This window comes from Pelobates fuscus, chromosome 12 (assembly GCF_036172605.1).
Source record: "Pelobates fuscus isolate aPelFus1 chromosome 12, aPelFus1.pri, whole genome shotgun sequence".
Lineage (NCBI taxonomy): Eukaryota > Metazoa > Chordata > Amphibia > Anura > Pelobatidae > Pelobates > Pelobates fuscus.
The window spans coordinates 2659947-2677870 of NC_086328.1; the positions used below are offsets into that span (position 1 = coordinate 2659947).

Sequence of the window (17924 nt, forward strand, 5' to 3'; positions counted from 1 at the left end):
TACACTGTGTGCAGGGAGACAGGGGACCTCCTTACACCATAACCTTATAGCTGCAGTTATAATACACTGTGTGCGGGGAGACAGGGGACCTCCTTACACCATAACCTTATAGCTGCAGTTATAATACACTGTGTGCGGGGAGACAGGGGACCTCCTTACACCATAACCTTATAGCTGCAGTTATAATACACTGTGTGCGGGGAGACGAGGGACCTCCTTACACCATAACCTTATAGCTGCAGTTAGAATACACTGTTTGCGGGGAGACAGGGGACCTCCTTACACCATAACCTTATAGCTGCAGTTATAATACACCGTGTGCGGGGAGACAGGGGACCTCCTTACACCATAACCTTATAGCTGCAGTTATAATACACTGTGTGCGGGGAGACAGGGGACCTCCTTACACCATAACCTTATAGCTGCAGTTATAATACACTGTGTGCAGGGAGACAGGGGACCTCCTTACACCATAACATTATAACTGCAGTTATAATACACTGTGTGCGGGGAGACAGGGGACCTCCTTACACCATAACCTTATAGCTGCAGTTATAATACACTGTGTGCAGGGAGACGAGGGACCTCCTTACACCATAACCTTATAGCTGCAGTTAGAATACACTGTTTGCGGGGAGACAGGGGACCTCCTTACACCATAACCTTATAGCTGCAGTTATAATACACCGTGTGCGGGGAGACAGGGGACCTCCTTACACCATAACCTTATAGCTGCAGTTATAATACACTGTGTGCAGGGAGACAGGGACCTCCTTACACCATGACCCTATAGCTGCAGTTATAATACACTGTGTGCGGGGAGACAGGGAACCTCCTTACACCATAACCTTATAGCTGCAGTTATAATACACTGTGTGCGGGGAGACAGGGAACCTCCTTACACCATAACCTTATAGCTGCAGTTATAATACACTGTGTGCGGGGAGACAGGGGCCCTCCTTACACCATAACCTTATAGCTGCAGTTATAATACACTGTGTGCGGGGAGACAGGGGCCCTCCTTACACCATAACCTTATAGCTGCAGTTATAATACACTGTGTGCAGGGAGACAGGGACCTCCTTACACCATAACCCTATAGCTGCAGTTATAATACACTGTGTGCGGGGAGACAGGGAACCTCCTTACACCATAACCTTATAGCTGCAGTTATAATACACTGTGTGCAGGGAGACAGGGGACCTCCTTACACCATAACCTTATAGCTGCAGTTATAATACACTGTGTGCGGGGAGACAGGGGACCTCCTTACACCATAACCTTATAGCTGCAGTTATAATACACTGTGTGCGGGGAGACAGGGGACCTCCTTACACCATAACCTTATAGCTGCAGTTATAATACACTGTGTGCGGGGAGACAGGGGACCTCCTTACACCATAACCTTATAGCTGCAGTTATAATACACTGTGTGCGGGGAGACAGGGGACCTCCTTACACCATAACCTTATAGCTGCAGTTATATACTGTGTTCAGGGAGACCAGGATTGTTCTTTATATGCTATACAATGAGCATTGGTATTTTTGGTGCTCCTCTCTAAATATATGGCCTTTGCTGCTCCCTGCCACCCTTTAGTGACTCTCTGCTGCTTCTCCTCATGTAGGTCATACTAAAGGATCTAGAAGTTTTAGCTGAAATTGCCTCTTCTCCAGCTGGACAGACAGACTCTTCCAGTGACAGTCCTGGCCTTCTATCTGGACCATCAGAACTGCATGTTCCAGCTTCAAGCAGAGGCAGCCAAGGTGAGCCACTCGCTCCGTGATATCATGGATTCAATACAAGTTCTCAGGTGTCTCCAGTGGTCTAATTTTAGGGGTCTTGCAGTCTTAAAGCATGATTTCTTACAGAGCACAATGACGTCTCCCTGCTGGGCAGTGCACTCCAAGGTTATTTTCCTGGTGTGTTAGAGCTGCTGGTTGTTCCTGAATACAGGGTGTGAAGTCTGACCTGCATTATTATGTTTACACGGCACCAATCAAGGTTGCAGCCTGGGATACTCTGAAAAGAAGGAGAGAGAAAGAACAAAGCTTACTGTGATAATATATTGATTTTGGTTCTAGCATTATGAAGGTATGCAGAGCACACAGAGCTCCCCCAGTTAGTGAGATCAGGACACCGCAATCCGACACTTTATTCTCTGGCCATGTTATTATTATTGGTATTTATATAGCGGCAGCTTATTCTGCACCGCTTTACATTAAAAGGAGAATTTAACAAATGAGATAACAAATTGTTACAGGAACTATAGGTAGATGGGTGCCCTGCTCAAACGATCTTACAGTCTATAGAGGATGTTGAGTTAATTCTCCCAATATTGGCCTAAGATTGCAATTTTCCTTAAATTTTTTTTTTGCAAATGCCAGTTTAATTAAGAACCTCTTTTTGCATGGAATCCATTTTTGTCCCTTGGGCACGGCTAGTTGTGGTATAAGTGTGATGCTGGCAGTTCTACGATGATGCTCTGCAGGCATGGTTGGTCTCTGCTTGTTGTAGAATAATTGTGAACTGTGTTTTGATGCTGACTGTGTAGCAGATGCTCTGTGCTAAGTCAGACTATCTGCTTGTTGCGGAGTTAGTGTGAGCTGTGTGTTGAAGTAATGCTTTTGTGCTGAAATCTGTGAAAATGTTTGTGTAAGCGCATCCTACCCGGGTAGAAGGCTGCACTGGATGGACAAGATGTCTCCTGGGCTGTGCCAATCTGTGTCTAGCGTTGTGTGTCTGACCAGACCTGAATAGCTGAGCTCCTTAGCAATGGAGGGGCACAGCCTCGCTTTGGCTGTATATCACTGGTTCCTAGCTCTGCCTTAGGAGGCTGTGCAGAGACGCTTCTCTTTGATTATTGCTGTGGAATCCCTCCCTTGTAATTATAGGCTGAAGGGGTCTGTGCTGACCTGGGAGGACAAGGCATGGCAAGCTGGGGTGAATGTCCTGTTAGTACAGAGAGAGACTGCTACAGGTGGTATATTGCTAACGCACTACCTTGGGGCACAACTAGTTGAGGGGAGGTGCTGTTTAAAGCCAGTTTCTCCACTTGACATAAGGGTATAGGATTTTTGGCATGTTCTCAGGGATATAAGTTAATAATGGTGCAAACCTCTGATTAGTATAAAGGACGTGTTCATTGTCTATTCCTCAAGTGTGATCTGTTCTCTTTGTGGGTTTTTTCCAGTAAACATATAAATTCTTCTGTAACACAAGCACAAATATACGGGACTCGAAACTTGTTTGTTAAAAGAGGTCCTTTATTTAACACATTGGAATACAATACAAGGCACTCCCTCAGAGGAAAACAATAACCGATTTGGAACGTTTTTCACACGTGGTCATTGAATCCTGAATTTTGCCGTTCACAGTTTAGTAGATAAATCCCTGTATCAGCAGGTTTACTGACCCCAAGAGAACGAGCCATAGATCAGACTGTCTCGTTTCATTTTGTGTCTGTCACCTTATTCAGGTGCCCGGGGTCACGAGTGTTCACCCTCCACACCTACCATGAACTCCTATTTCCACCGCTTCATGATAAACCTTCTGAAACGTTTCAGCAGTGAGCGAAAACTTCTGGAGAGCAGAGGAGCCTTTATCATCCGGTGAGTGAGGAACCAAGGGCACCCAGGGCTCGGAAGCCTCGGTTCTGTCATCATTCTGGTCATGGCAGTGATGATCTCTTTCCAGCTGTATTATTTCAGTCTGCCCGTGTGTCGTTTAAAGGGACACTTAGAGCACCAAAACCACTGCAGCTTAATATTGTGCTAGTGGTGCCTAGTTGCTGTTACTGCATGCTGACAAATGTAAGCCCTGGTGTTTCTGAGAAATGGCGATTTTACAGGGACACTATAGGCATCCAGACCACTTAATCTAATTTTAAATAAATATGTGTACAGTGTGCCTGCCCCCCTTAGTCCTGCAATGTACATCATTGCAGTTTTAGAAAAAATGATTGCCTTGCACGACTAAGACTGGCTCTAGTGGCTGTCAGACAGCCACTCCGGGCACTTCCTGGTGGTTAAGCGACTTTTGGTCGCCTGATGCTGGACTTCCAGCCGCTCTGCATGAGGACCTCCAGCGTTGGTTAAATCCCCATATTCAAGCAGTGCTTTCCTATGGGAAGGCCAAATACGTATTACCGCCCTCTCCCTACCACAGAACTTCCATGGAATCTGCTGCTGTCACTATTTCACTGTGAAATCAGGACACTAATTAACGTTTATACTTATTTAATGAGATTAAAACTGATTTAAAGTCCTCTCACTGAACAATAGATGCACAAAGTTCTGCCTTCCAGATGTATGGTTTCATTTCCATGTGTCCTGCACGCTGTGTGCTCACTGTGGAGGTTCTCTCCATTCTCTTAAAGCTTTTCAGGTACCTACACCCTGTTCCAAATTATTATGCAAATTCTATCTAAGTGTCACAAAGATTAAATATTTTGTTTTTCAGTTTAACTCATGGATGGCATTGTATCTCAGGGCTCTTTTGATCACTGAAAACAATCTCGGATACCTGTGATAATAGATTGCCAGGTGAGCCCAATTTAAGGAAAAACTACTAAAAGAGGTTGTTCTGCATTATCAAGCAGAGCACCATTTTCATGCAATATGGGGAAGAAAAAGGATCTCTCTGCTGCCGAAAAGAGTGAAATAGTTCAATGCCTTGGACGAGGTATGAAAACATTAGATATTTCATGAAAACTTAAGCATCGCACTATTAAGAGATTTGTGGCTGATTCAGAGCACAGACGGGTTCGTGCAGATAAAGGCACATTGAGGAAGATTTCTGCCAGATCCATGCATCGGATCAAGAGAGCAGCTGCTAAAATACCATTACATAGCAGCAAACAGATATTTGAAGCTGCTGGTGCTTCTGGGGTCCCAGGGACATCAAGGTGTAGAGTCCTCCAGAGTCTTGCAACTGTGCATAAACCTTCTATTCGGCCACCACTAACCAATGCTCACAAGCAGAAATGGCTGCATTGGGCAGAAAAATACATGAAGACTAATTTTCAAACAGTCCTGTTCACTGATCTGTGCCGTGCAACCCTGGATGGTCCAGATGGATAGAGTAGTGGATGGTTGGTGGATAGCCACCCTGTTCCAACAAGGCTGCGACGTCAGCAAGCGATGGTGGAGTCATGTTTTGGGCCGGAATCATGGGAAGAGAGCTGCTCAAAGGTGTAAAGATGACCTCTGCAGTATGTGGAGTTTCTGACTGACCACTTTCTTCCCTGGTACAGAAGGAAGAACTATGCTTCCGTAATAAAATCATCTTCATGCATGACAATGCACCATCTCATGCTGCAAAGAATACCTCTGCATCAATGGCTGCTATGGGGATAAAAGGAGATAAAGTCATGGTGTGGCCTCCATCCTCCCCTGACCTCAATCCTATTGAGAACCTTTTGGAGCATCCTCAAACAAAAAAATCTATGACGGTGGGAGACAGTTTACATCCAAACAGCAGCTCTGGGAGGCTATTCTGACATCTTGCAAACAAATTGAAGCAGAAACTGTCCAAAAACTCACAAGTTCAATGGATGCAAGACTTGTGAAGCTGCTATCAAATAAGGGGTCCTATGTTAAAATGTAACGTGACCTGTTAAAATGTTTAAAAAGTTAAAATGTTGTTATAAGTTTGATTGAAATAGCTTTTGATGTCAGTAAATATGTTGCAAACACAACAAATGACAATTTTCAGTTCTTTACAGCCTATAAAGTGTTTTGAAACTTACTGTGCATAATAATTTGGAACAGTGCATTGTACGTTTATGTTTACAAAAAATACTGTTATCATTAGGAGGTTTGTTCAATAAAATTTGAATTGTACTCTTAATAGTTGATAACATGAGAATTATGCTGACTGTTATTTACATCAATTATTTAGGTAAATGAGAAAAATGTAATTTGCATAATAATTTGAAACGGGGTGTAGTCCTAGGCTTCCAGTGAAGCATCTAGACCAGGCCACATGTTATGCACTACATCTCCCATAATGCTTTTAGGGAGGCACAGCGGATTTTCCTTTTTGTTTAATCTGTAATTAAATTATATTTTTTCCTACTTCCATTGCTCATTTGCATTTATTTTGAGAAAGTTGTCGAGGGTGAAATCAGAGGCAAAAAAAGTGGAGGAATAAAAAGTCTTTGAAACAGATTATATTTCAGCACCACAGGTAAAAAAAAAAAAAAGCCACAAATGTGAAAAGGTTCAAGTAATAGTTTATACATGACCGATGCCCATATCTGAAAACAACCACTTATTCATAATGCCCCCCAAACCATGCAAATATTCTGTGTATTCTGCCCCCATTTCTGTGCCAGAAAATACAATACTTTATCAGTGTAAATATTAATTAATATGAAATGGTACAACTAATATTAGAAAGACATTCAGAATTGACGCAGATTCTTAGGCGACACGTTGATGAATAACATTGTCACAAAGCGGGCTGTGTATGAGGGGGTACGGTGATGGGCTACCTGTCCATTGTGTGTTTAGTTTACAGCATGCAGGGCCTTGCCTTTATAGGCGATGTGTGAGGGCAGCAAAGCTGCTCAGTTCCCCTCACATTGTCTGAGCTGTGGAATGTGTTGTATTCTGCTTTTTCAAGCTGTGTTTTACACTCTTTATCGGCACACAGACTCCTGTGCTGTTTGCTAATCAGGCATAGGCTGCAGTGAGAGGAGGACCATGGGTCACATCCCCTGACTAGGACATGTATCTTTCCTTGGAAAGGCTATGGGTTACGGTTATATGACTGCCAGTACATGTATCTCGGGGTATTCTCATATTTACTCTCTGCATTGCCGTGATTTGGATTGTGCTCTAACCGTATGCCCTGTACACTCTGTGCAGACAGCTGTGCCTTCTCCTGAATGCTGACAATATCTTCCATGCTATGGCTGACATCTTACTGCGGGAGGAAGATTTGAAGTTTGCTTCCACTATGGTTCAGAATCTGAACAGCATCATGCTAACATCCTCCGAACTGTTCCAGCTCCGCAGCCAACTAAAGGACTTACAGACACCGGTAAGTATCTTACTAGAGCCAGTTTAGAACCCTACCAAGCACAGCTTGGCCAGTCATTCTGTATCTGCTGTCTGTTCTAGGAAAGTCGCAATCTCTTCTGCTGCTTGTACCGCTCGTGGTGTCACAATCCCGTGGCTACAGTGTCCCTGTGCTTCCTAACTCAGAACTACGAGCATGCGTACCACCTCATCCAGAAATTGTATCCTTTTATAAAGTGCACACAGCAAATTTCTCTCTCTCCCCCTCCCTCCCTCCATATAATCGTTCCAGCAGTGAAGTGGTTAACCACCCCTACCAGAAGGTTGATTCCTTGACTCATTCCCTCAGTGGAGACCTGGAGGTTACAGTGGATTTCTTGACTGAAGTTGACAAATTGGTACAGCTCATAGAGTGCCCCATCTTCACGTGTAAGTGCCCCGATCTGCCCTCTTCTGTCTCCCCCCAGCTGAGTGTTTATGTAATAACTATGCAGCCCTGGTACACATGCTATCCAGTAGTGTACGCAGGAAATAGAGCGGAAGCGATGAGTTGGCTTACATGTCTGCATTAGCACAGGGCAGCTTGATCACAGCAGGGGGTAACAGCAGGACACCAAGTGTCAGAGGGAAACAGAGCAGGGCAATCACACAAACTGTACAATTACACTGCTACTGGATGTGGCAATCACACAAACTGTACAATTACACTGCTACTGGGAGTGGCAATCACACAAACTGTACAATTACACTGCTACTGGATGTGGCAATCACACAAACTGTACAATTACACTGCTACTGGACGTGGCAATCACACAAACTGTCCAATTACACTGCTACTGGACGTGGCAATCACACAAACTGTACAATTACACTGCTACTGGATGTGGCAATCACACAAACTGTACAATTACACTGCTACTGGACGTGGGAATCACACAAACTGTACAATTACACTGCTACTGGACGTGGCAATCACACAAACTGTACAATTACACTGCTACTGGATGTGGCAATCACACAAACTGTACAATTACACTGCTACTGGACGTGGCAATCACACAAACTGTACAATTACACTGCTACTGGATGTGGCAATCACACAAACTGTACAATTACACTGCTACTGGAAGTGGCAATCACACAAACTGTACAATTACACTGCTACTGGGAGTGGCAATCACACAAACTGTACAATTACACTGCTACTGGACGTGGCAATCACACAAACTGTACAATTACACTGCTACTGGACGTGGCAATCACACAAACTGTACAATTACACTGCTACTGGATGTGGCAATCACACAAACTGTACAATTACACTGCTACTGGACGTGGCAATCACACAAACTGTACAATTACACTGCTACTGGATGTGGCAATCACACAAACTGTACAATTACACTGCTACTGGGAGTGGCAATCACACAAACTGTCCAATTACACTGCTACTGGACGTGGCAATCACACAAACTGTACAATTACACTGCTACTGGACGTGGCAATCACACAAACTGTACAATTACACTGCTACTGGACGTGGCAATCACACAAACTGTCCAATTACACTGCTACTGGACGTGGCAATCACACAAACTGTACAATTACACTGCTACTGGGAGTGGCAATCACACAAACTGTACAATTACACTGCTACTGGACGTGGCAATCACACAAACTGTACAATTACACTGCTACTGGACGTGGGAATCACACAAACTGTACAATTACACTGCTACTGGACGTGGGAATCACACAAACTGTCCAATTACACTGCTACTGGGAGTGGCAATCACACAAACTGTACAATTACACTGCTACTGGGAGTGGCAATCACACAAACTGTACAATTACACTGCTACTGGGAGTGGCAATCACACAAACTGTACAATTACACTGCTACTGGATGTGGCAATCACACAAACTGTCCAATTACACTGCTACTGGACGTGGCAATCACACAAACTGTACAATTACACTGCTACTGGACGTGGCAATCACACAAACTGTACAATTACACTGCTACTGGACGTGGCAATCACACAAACTGTACAATTACACTGCTACTGGACGTGGCAATCACACAAACTGTACAATTACACTGCTACTGGACGTGGCAATCACACAAACTGTACAATTACACTGCTACTGGACGTGGCAATCACACAAACTGTACAATTACACTGCTACTGGACGTGGCAATCACACAAACTGTACAATTACACTGCTACTGGACGTGGCAATCACACAAACTGTCCAATTACACTGCTACTGGGAGTGGCAATCACACAAACTGTACAATTACACTGCTACTGGACGTGGCAATCACACAAACTGTACAATTACACTGCTACTGGATGTGGCAATCACACAAACTGTACAATTACACTGCTACTGGACGTGGCAATCACACAAACTGTACAATTACACTGCTACTGGACGTGGCAATCACACAAACTGTCCAATTACACTGCTACTGGACGTGGGAATCACACAAACTGTCCAATTACACTGCTACTGGACGTGGGAATCACACAAACTGTACAATTACACTGCTACTGGACGTGGGAATCACACAAACTGTACAATTACACTGCTACTGGAAGTGGGAATCACACAAACTGTCCAATTACACTGTTACTGGACGTGGCAATCACACAAACTGTACAATTACACTGCTACTGGGAGTGGCAATCACACAAACTGTACAATTACACTGCTACTGGACGTGGCAATCACACAAACTGTACAATTACACTGCTACTGGAAGTGGCAATCACACAAACTGTACAATTACACTGCTACTGGAAGTGGCAATCACACAAACTGTACAATTACACTGCTACTGGACGTGGGAATCACACAAACTGTACAATTACACTGCTACTGGAAGTGGCAATCACACAAACTGTACAATTACACTGCTACTGGATGTGGCAATCACACAAACTGTACAATTACACTGCTACTGGACGTGGCAATCACACAAACTGTACAATTACACTGCTACTGGAAGTGGCAATCACACAAACTGTACAATTACACTGCTACTGGATGTGGCAATCACACAAACTGTACAATTACACTGCTACTGGAAGTGGCAATCACACAAACTGTACAATTACACTGCTACTGGACGTGGCAATCACACAAACTGTACAATTACTGCTACTGGAAGTGGGAAGCACTGTACACAGATGAAATATTGATGGATATGTTGAAGCAGAACAATTTATGGAACACAATAGGCAGAGATTAACCTCCATTTTATATGGCATTAAATAGATAATGCATTAATAACAATATGCAAAGAAAAAAATCCATTATAGTCACCCAAACCACTTCATCTCAATGGCGTAAGTTAATGAAGTGATCTGGGTGCAGTGGTCCTATCATTTTAACCCTGCGTTGTAAAACACTTCCACTTGTTTACATTGCAGGGTTAAACAGCCCTCCAGAGGCAGTCTTGCTTAGCAGCGTTTGGCCAGGCATGTGTACCTCCACAATGGATTGGAGGAGATTGCAGGTGATGTCAGCCTGGATGCTGCAGTGGAGGAGTCAGGGAGTAATCTGTATTTATAAATCCCAAGCGTTGGACAGAAGGGAAGCCTACAGTCCTGCAATAACAATTCTTATTGTCAAGGAGACTCTCCTTCCAGTCTGTCAGGTGTGATTTCATTCTAAACTGTGACTTGCACTATTCACGTCAGACGAACAGTACAGCACTGATATTATTTCTGGTTGGGCTGGGGGAGAAGAAGTCCATCCAGGCTGCATGAGACATAAACCCACATTACACACTGTGGATACTGAGTCTCGGCACTGCCGTTATAAGCAATCCTGGGACTGCAGCATTCATGTTGTATGTCTCCTTTCCTTACAGATCTTCGTCTTCAACTCCTGGATGTAGAGAACCACCCCTACCTGATCAGAGCCCTATACGGACTACTAATGCTCCTCCCACAAAGCAGCGCTTTCCAACTGCTGTCTCACCGGTTACAGTGCGTCCCTAACCCTCAGCTCATGAGATCTGGGTAAGCATCACCTCTTAGACTATTTAAATGGCCCGATGCAAGATTATTAAAATGCCATAAAGACCGCCTCCTATGGGATTTCCATCAAAGTAGGTTTAGGTTATCGCACACAGCGTACATGACAGGTTGGGCTGTATAGAGTCATTAGCAGAACATGCCTCAGTGGACAGGTAAACAGGGACAGGTAAATTAAAAAAATAGAACAAACTATGTGAACCTCTTATTCCTGGACTTGAATTAACAGACAAGAAAAAACATCATTACAGTCAGCAGTAAGACATTAGACACAGGTTATAGCAGGAAAGTACAAGAAAAACCATCATTACAGTCAGCAGTAAGACATTAGACACAGGTTATAGCAGGAAAGTACAAGAAAAACCATCATTACAGTCAGCAGTAAGACATTAGACACAGGTTATAGCAGGAAAGTAATGGTGCATTGAAGTAACAGTATGTTGGAACAACAAATTTGGAAGTTGCTTCCTTTTCATACTTCAGGAATTTTCCTTTTGATTTGAAGATCGTGGCTCCCATCATGCTTTTAGTCCATACCATACCCATGCTGTGATTCCACATTAATTTTTCCCTCTGCTCCCCTCTCAGGAACACACAGCCAGCGGCATCTCCAAATGAGGATCCAGCCAGGATGGATTACAGAGAGTTACTGCAGCACTTTGAGAAGGTGCAGCACAAGCACCTGGAGATACGGCACCAGCGAGCAGTGTCTGGGGAGATCTTGGAGCGGAGACTTTTATAGTTACACAGTGCCCTGCAACCTGGATGGGATCTTCCCATGCCCTCCCTCTTGACAGATCTTTACTTTACATATAGGTTACAGTTATTGTGTCGATGTAAAGTATGTTAAGGTGTGTAGTATATTTCCTAACGCACCTTGTGACTTGGCTTTGATGTGGTTATTGTACTGGACACTATGTAGCATCTTTCAGTGCTCGCACGGTTGCGGGTAGTTAAGCAGCTGTCAGACTGTATGCACACAGCTCTAAATTGAGTAGAACGACTGAGCTGCCCAGAAAACGTCACCATGGATTGCCACACAGAGCCGCACATTAGTAAATAGCTGGAAATAGGACTGGACATTTCTTCCAGCTTTACTTGGAATTCAGCAAGAAATACTGGAATGTGATAACTCGTGGAAATCAGGAGCGCATCGCACTTGTATCGGTTCACAGTGTGCTATGACAATTGACCAAACTGCAAGAAAATAGATCATGTTTTTTGTAAAGTCATGAAAGAATAAAACAACTCCTCACCTGTACGGTCTACTTTCCCAGGTTGTTGTAGAGTTGATGGTATATCAGCTGCCACATGGGTTAACATGCACGTTCAGTGACCTTCCTGTGCAAAGAGTAATGATGGAAAAATAAGGTCTATTCACGTGACACTGAAAACTGCAGAGCTAAACTCAGGCTAAAATAATATTTAAACTATTTTTCCAAGTGCTCTCTTCTTGCAATTTAGTTTTTAATTCCCTACAATTAGGTGTTGAATGAATAAATCCTGCAGTAAAGATGACAAAGCACAATTATTCACACTGCTCATAATGTGCACACACAAGGTTATTTGTATTCTCAACAAGTCACAATTTAGAAAAGCCTGTTTCAAATATTAGATAACAAATACCAAAACCAATGCAAGGTAACTGACAAAAAGAATAAAAAATAATAAACATCAAAAACCGGGCTGCATCACATACAGAGGAGCGACTTAATCATAATTATAAAAAATACAAAATGGTATGTGAGCGCTCCAAATATAAAGTAATGACCACTAAAGCACTGTACCCCAGTACAGCAATGTATAAAGGGAAGCAAAACTAGATCTGGTAGCAACACAGGGTTAATGTAAATTAAATTAGTAATATTGTTATGTGCCAAATGTATAAAACATCATTTATTGAACATGAACAAGAATAGCAACATCAAATCAATATTACAACAATAAAATATATAAACAGGCAACAAAATGTCCAGAGCAGATGTTTAAAAAATATAGTAAACACCGGAATGGCTACTGGAAAAAATGTGCACATATAAAATAATGATAAAAATTAAAAACAATCCCCAGACTCCTACGCTATCCCTGCCGGGGGGAGCTCGTAAACCGACCAAACTACCGGGTCTGGGCTAAGGGGGTTGCCATGGGAATATCCCCGAGTAAAGAATATGTCAACCAGAGCAACTTACCCTGTTCGCCCGACCTTCGAGTAAGGTGATGGGAGCACGCCAACCCCTAGACACGAGATGTGCAGGGACTATCGATCCAGTCACGACAGCTACCACAAGTCACCACCGGACTGTAAATAAAGGACCGGATTGGAGGTACAGCACGGAATATCGGATAGAAGGACGTCTACGGTTGTTTGGTCGGTTTACGAGCTCCCCCCGGCAGGGATAGCGTAGGAGTCTGGGGATTGTTTTTAATTTTTATCATTATTTTATATGTGCACATTTTTTCCAGTAGCCATTCCAGTGTAAGGGGCCTCACACTGTGTTTACTATATTTTTTAAACATCTGCTCTGGACATTTTGTTGCTTGTTTATATATTTTATTGTTGTAATATTGATTTGATGTTGCTATTCTTTTTCATGTTCAATAAATGATGTTTTATACATTTGGCACATAACAATATTACTGTTTCAAATATTAGGCCAAAATAGTTGAATTGGAATAGTTATCAGTTGTGTTTTCAATTTGCCTAATTTGTCCTAAAATGTTAAATCCAATTTGAATTACTGGCCATTCACACATTGCTGAATACGTCTGATAGTGTATTATTACCAGATGGCTGTGCAGTAATGTAAGCTTGGAAATTCTCATGTGTCCAGCCTTTAATGGGATGCTCCACACACCTAAATCATGTTAGCTTGCTGAAATGCTTTGTGTGAAGTGTTGTCCTCCCTTTCTTTCTCCCCCCCATATTACTGAAAGTGAAGATTTCTATAGTTTATAAATGAACCTTGATACATCTCCTTGGCTGCCAATCAGACACCCAGTCCTGTTACTTCCCGGTTTGATTAGCTCAGTGGAGATAAACTCAAGAGGCAGCAATTGCCCAGAGCACCTGCCTTGCAAAGACTTCTAATTGAGCTGCATTGGGAGTCTGTGATCTGCAGCTTTTGCAAGCCGTTTGTAGATATACCCGCACTTAAATAAATCCGTAATTACACATTTTTTCATTGGCAGTATATGTACTAAACAGTGTGAGTGGGGGGCAGTGGAGAGTCCCTTTAACCCCTTAAGGACACATGACATGTCATGATTCCCTTTTATTCCAGAAGTTTGGTCCTTAAGGGGTTAACTGTGTATATCTTTTGATTGGTAAATGCGACATATCTGAGCTGCGATAGGTCAGATGTGAGTCATACTACACATGCAATAAGGCACCCAACTCAGACTCAGATTAAATGAATTAAAGTCCCACCGCCACCCATCAGAATCCATGGGCTAGAGCTGCCCAGTGTGTCACAAGATCCAGCCTGCATGGATCAGCACATTGTGAGCAGCCAAGAGCCCCCTGTGTATGAAAGAAGGGGGGGGGGGGAGGGGAGGGAGGACACTTGTTCCCACGGTCCTAAGCAGGATTCTCACGGACCTAGAGCCCAGCTCCCAAAGCTTCCGCTCAGAGCTCTCAGGAATGCTTTGTGCAGAGAGTTTACCCAGGAGAGCTCCGGGTAACTGGCATTGTGTGCTTGTGTTTATGTAACCTCTTCCCCAGCCAGAACCTTTCACAGCCTGTGTGAGCCAGCTGTGGGATTCAGTGCAGGAAGGGTTAATACAGTGATGTCAGGGCAGCAGCCCTCAAGCTCAGCACAGATAATGTGTATAATGATAGGTCTCCCTCTCCTGGCTTTTAAACACTGTCTTCTCCCCAACTCACCTGGTATGCTCACTTCCTGTCTTGCCACAAACTCTTATCTGGAACACTCAGCCTGTCCTTCTTCCCCCAACAACTGCACCACTTACCCTGTCCTCCCCCATCATCAACTGGAACACTCAGCCTGTCCTCCTCCCTCCAACACCTGCACCGCTTACCCTGCCCTCCAGAAAATTCACCCTGTCCTCCCCCCTCACCACCTGGAACACTCGCCCTGCCTCCCCCCCGTCACCTGGAACACTTGCCCTGTCCACCCCCACTCACCACCTGGAACACTCAGCCTGACCTCCCCCCGCCCTCACCACCCATCACATTCGCCCAGTCCTCCTCTCTCCCCATCACCTGGAACACTCCCCTGTCCTCCTCTCCCCCATCACCTGGAACACTCGCCCAGTCCTCCCTTCCCCCATCACCTGGAACACTCGCCCTGTCCTCCTCCCTCCAACACCTACACCACTTACCCTGTCCTCCCCCCTCGTCACCTGGAACATTCACCCAGTCTCCTCTCCCCCATCACCTGGAACAGTCGCCCAGTCCTCCTCCCCCTCATCACCAGAAAAACACGCCCAGTCCTCCTCTCCCCCATCACCTGGAACACTCGCCCTGTCCTCCTCCCTCGAACACCTGCACCACCTACCCTGTCCTCCCCCATCGTCACCTGGAACATTCACCCTGTCCTCCCCCCACCCTCACCAACCATCACACTCACCCAGTCCTCCTCTACCCCATCACCTGGAACACTCAGCCTGTCCTCCTCCCTCCAACACTTACACCACTTACCCTGTCCTCCCCCCTTGTCACCTGGAACATTCACCCTGTCCTCCCCCCCCCCCCCACCACCCATCCCACTCGCCCTGTCCTCCTCTCCCCCCTATAAAGTGGAACACTCACCCAGTCCTCCTCTCCCCCCTATCACCTGGAACACTCACCCAGTCCTCCTCTCCCCCCTATCACCTGTAACACTCACCCAGTCCTCCTCTCCCCCCTATCACCTGGAACACTCACCCAGTCCTCCTCTCCCCCATCACCTGGAACACTCACCCAGTCCTCCTCTCCCCCATCACCTGGAACACTCACCCAGTCCTCCTCTCCCCCATCACCTGGAACACTCACCCAGTTCTCCTCTCCCCCATCACCTGGAACACTCGCCCTGTCCTCCTCCCTCGAACACCTGCACCACCTACCCTGTCCTCCCCCCTCGTCACCTGGAACATTCACCCTGTCCTCCCCCCCCCCACCGATCACACTCGCCCAGTCCTCCTCTCTCCCATTACCTGGAACACTGAGCCTGTTCTCCTCCCTCCAACACCTACACCACTGAGCCTGTCCTCCCCCCTCGTCACCTGGAACATTCACCCTGTCCCGTCCCCCCACCACACTCGCCCAGTCCTCCTCTCCCCCATCACGTGGAACACTCGCCCAGTCCTCCTCTCCCCCATCACGTGGAACACTCGCCCAGTCCTCCTCTCCCCCATCACCTGGAACACTCGCCCAGTCCTCCTCTCCCCCCACCACACTCGCCCAGTCCTCCTCTCCCCCATCACGTGGAACACTCGCCCAGTCCTCCTCTCCCCCATCACGTGGAACACTCGCCCAGTCCTCCTCTCCCCCATCACCTGGAACACTCGCCCAGTCCTCCTCTCCCCCATCACCTGGAACACTCGCCCAGTCCTCCTCTCCCCCATCACCTGGAACACTCGCCCAGTCCTCCTCTCCCCCATCACCTGGTACACTCATCCTGTCCTCCCCCCCCCCCCACACTTATCACCTGGAACACTCGCCCTGTCCTCCCCCCCCCCATCACCTGGAACACTCGCCCTGTCCTCCCCTCCCCCATCACCTGAAACACTCGCCCTGTCCTCCTCCCCCATCACCTGAAACACTCGCCCTGTCCTCCTCTCCCTCATCACCTGCAGCACTCGCCCTGTCCTCCTCCCCCCATAACCTGGAACTCTCACCCTGTCGTCCTTTCCCCCATCACCTGGAACGCTCGCCCAGTCCTCCTCTCCCCCGATCACCTGGAACACTCGCTCAGTCCTCCTCTCCCCCGATCACCTGGAAAACTCGCCCAGTCCTCCTCTCCCCCATCACCTGGAACACTCACCCTGTGTTCCCCTCATCATCTGGAACACTCACCCTGTGTTCCCCTCATCATCTGGAACACTCACCCTGTCCTCCTCTCCCCCAGCACCTGCAGCACTCGCCCTGTCCTCCTCCCCCCCATCACCTGGAACACTCGCACTGTCCTCCTCCCCCTCATCACCTGGAACACTCGCACTGTCCTCCTCCCCCCCATCACCTGGAACACTCGCCCTGTCCTCCTCCCCCCCATCACCTGGAACACTTGCCCTGTCCTCCTCCCCCCCCCCATCACCTGGAACACTTGCCCTGTCCTCCCCCCCCCCCATCACCTGGAACACTCGCCCTCTCCTCCATAACCTGGAACACTCGCCCTGTCCTCCCCCCCATCACCTGGAACACTCGCCCTGTCCTCCTCTCCCCCATCACCTGGAACACTCGCCCTGTCCTCCTCCCCCCCCCATCACCTGGAACACTTGCCCTGTCCTCCTCCCCCATCACCTGGAACACTCGCCCTCTCCCCCATCACCTGGAACACTCGCCCAGTCCTCCTCTCCCCCATCACCTGGAACACTCGCCTTGTCCTCCTCTCCCCCATCACCTGGAACACTCACCCTGTGTTCCCCCCATCATCTGGAACACTCACCCTGTCCTCCTCTCCCCCAGCACCTGCAGCACTCGCCCAGTCCTCCTCCCCCCCATCACCTGGAACACTCGCCCTGTCCTCCTCCCCCCCATCACCTGGAACACTCGCACTGTCCTCCTCCCCCCCATCACCTGGAACACTCGCCCTGTCCTCCTCCCCCCCCCATCACCTGGAACACTTGCCCTGTCCTCCTCCCCCCCCCCCATCACCTGGAACACTTGCCCTGTCCTCCTCCCCCCATCACCTG

At 46.6% G+C, this 17924-nt stretch overlaps 1 protein-coding gene and 1 long non-coding RNA gene across 2 annotated transcripts in view; one reads left to right on the forward strand and one right to left on the reverse strand.

The window, feature by feature from the left end:
- The window catches only part of VAC14 (VAC14 component of PIKFYVE complex), an 84898-nt gene extending 72567 nt beyond the window's left edge, over positions 1–12331 (forward strand). The window contains exons 13-19 of the mRNA XM_063438054.1: positions 1626–1764; positions 3477–3609; positions 6871–7045; positions 7126–7244; positions 7373–7452; positions 10907–11057; positions 11661–12331. Of these exons, the coding sequence (XP_063294124.1) occupies positions 1626–1764; positions 3477–3609; positions 6871–7045; positions 7126–7244; positions 7373–7452; positions 10907–11057; positions 11661–11814 (951 nt within the window). The 3' untranslated portion in view covers positions 11815–12331. The remainder of the gene's footprint in view (positions 1–1625; positions 1765–3476; positions 3610–6870; positions 7046–7125; positions 7245–7372; positions 7453–10906; positions 11058–11660) is intronic.
- LOC134578953 (uncharacterized) lies at positions 1621–12405 on the reverse strand. Its single transcript, XR_010086149.1, has 2 exons — positions 12329–12405; positions 1621–2020 (listed from the first exon to the last, which is right to left on the reverse strand). It is a non-coding gene; the product is annotated as an uncharacterized LOC134578953 (long non-coding RNA).
- Positions 12406–17924: the final 5519 nt, after the last annotated feature.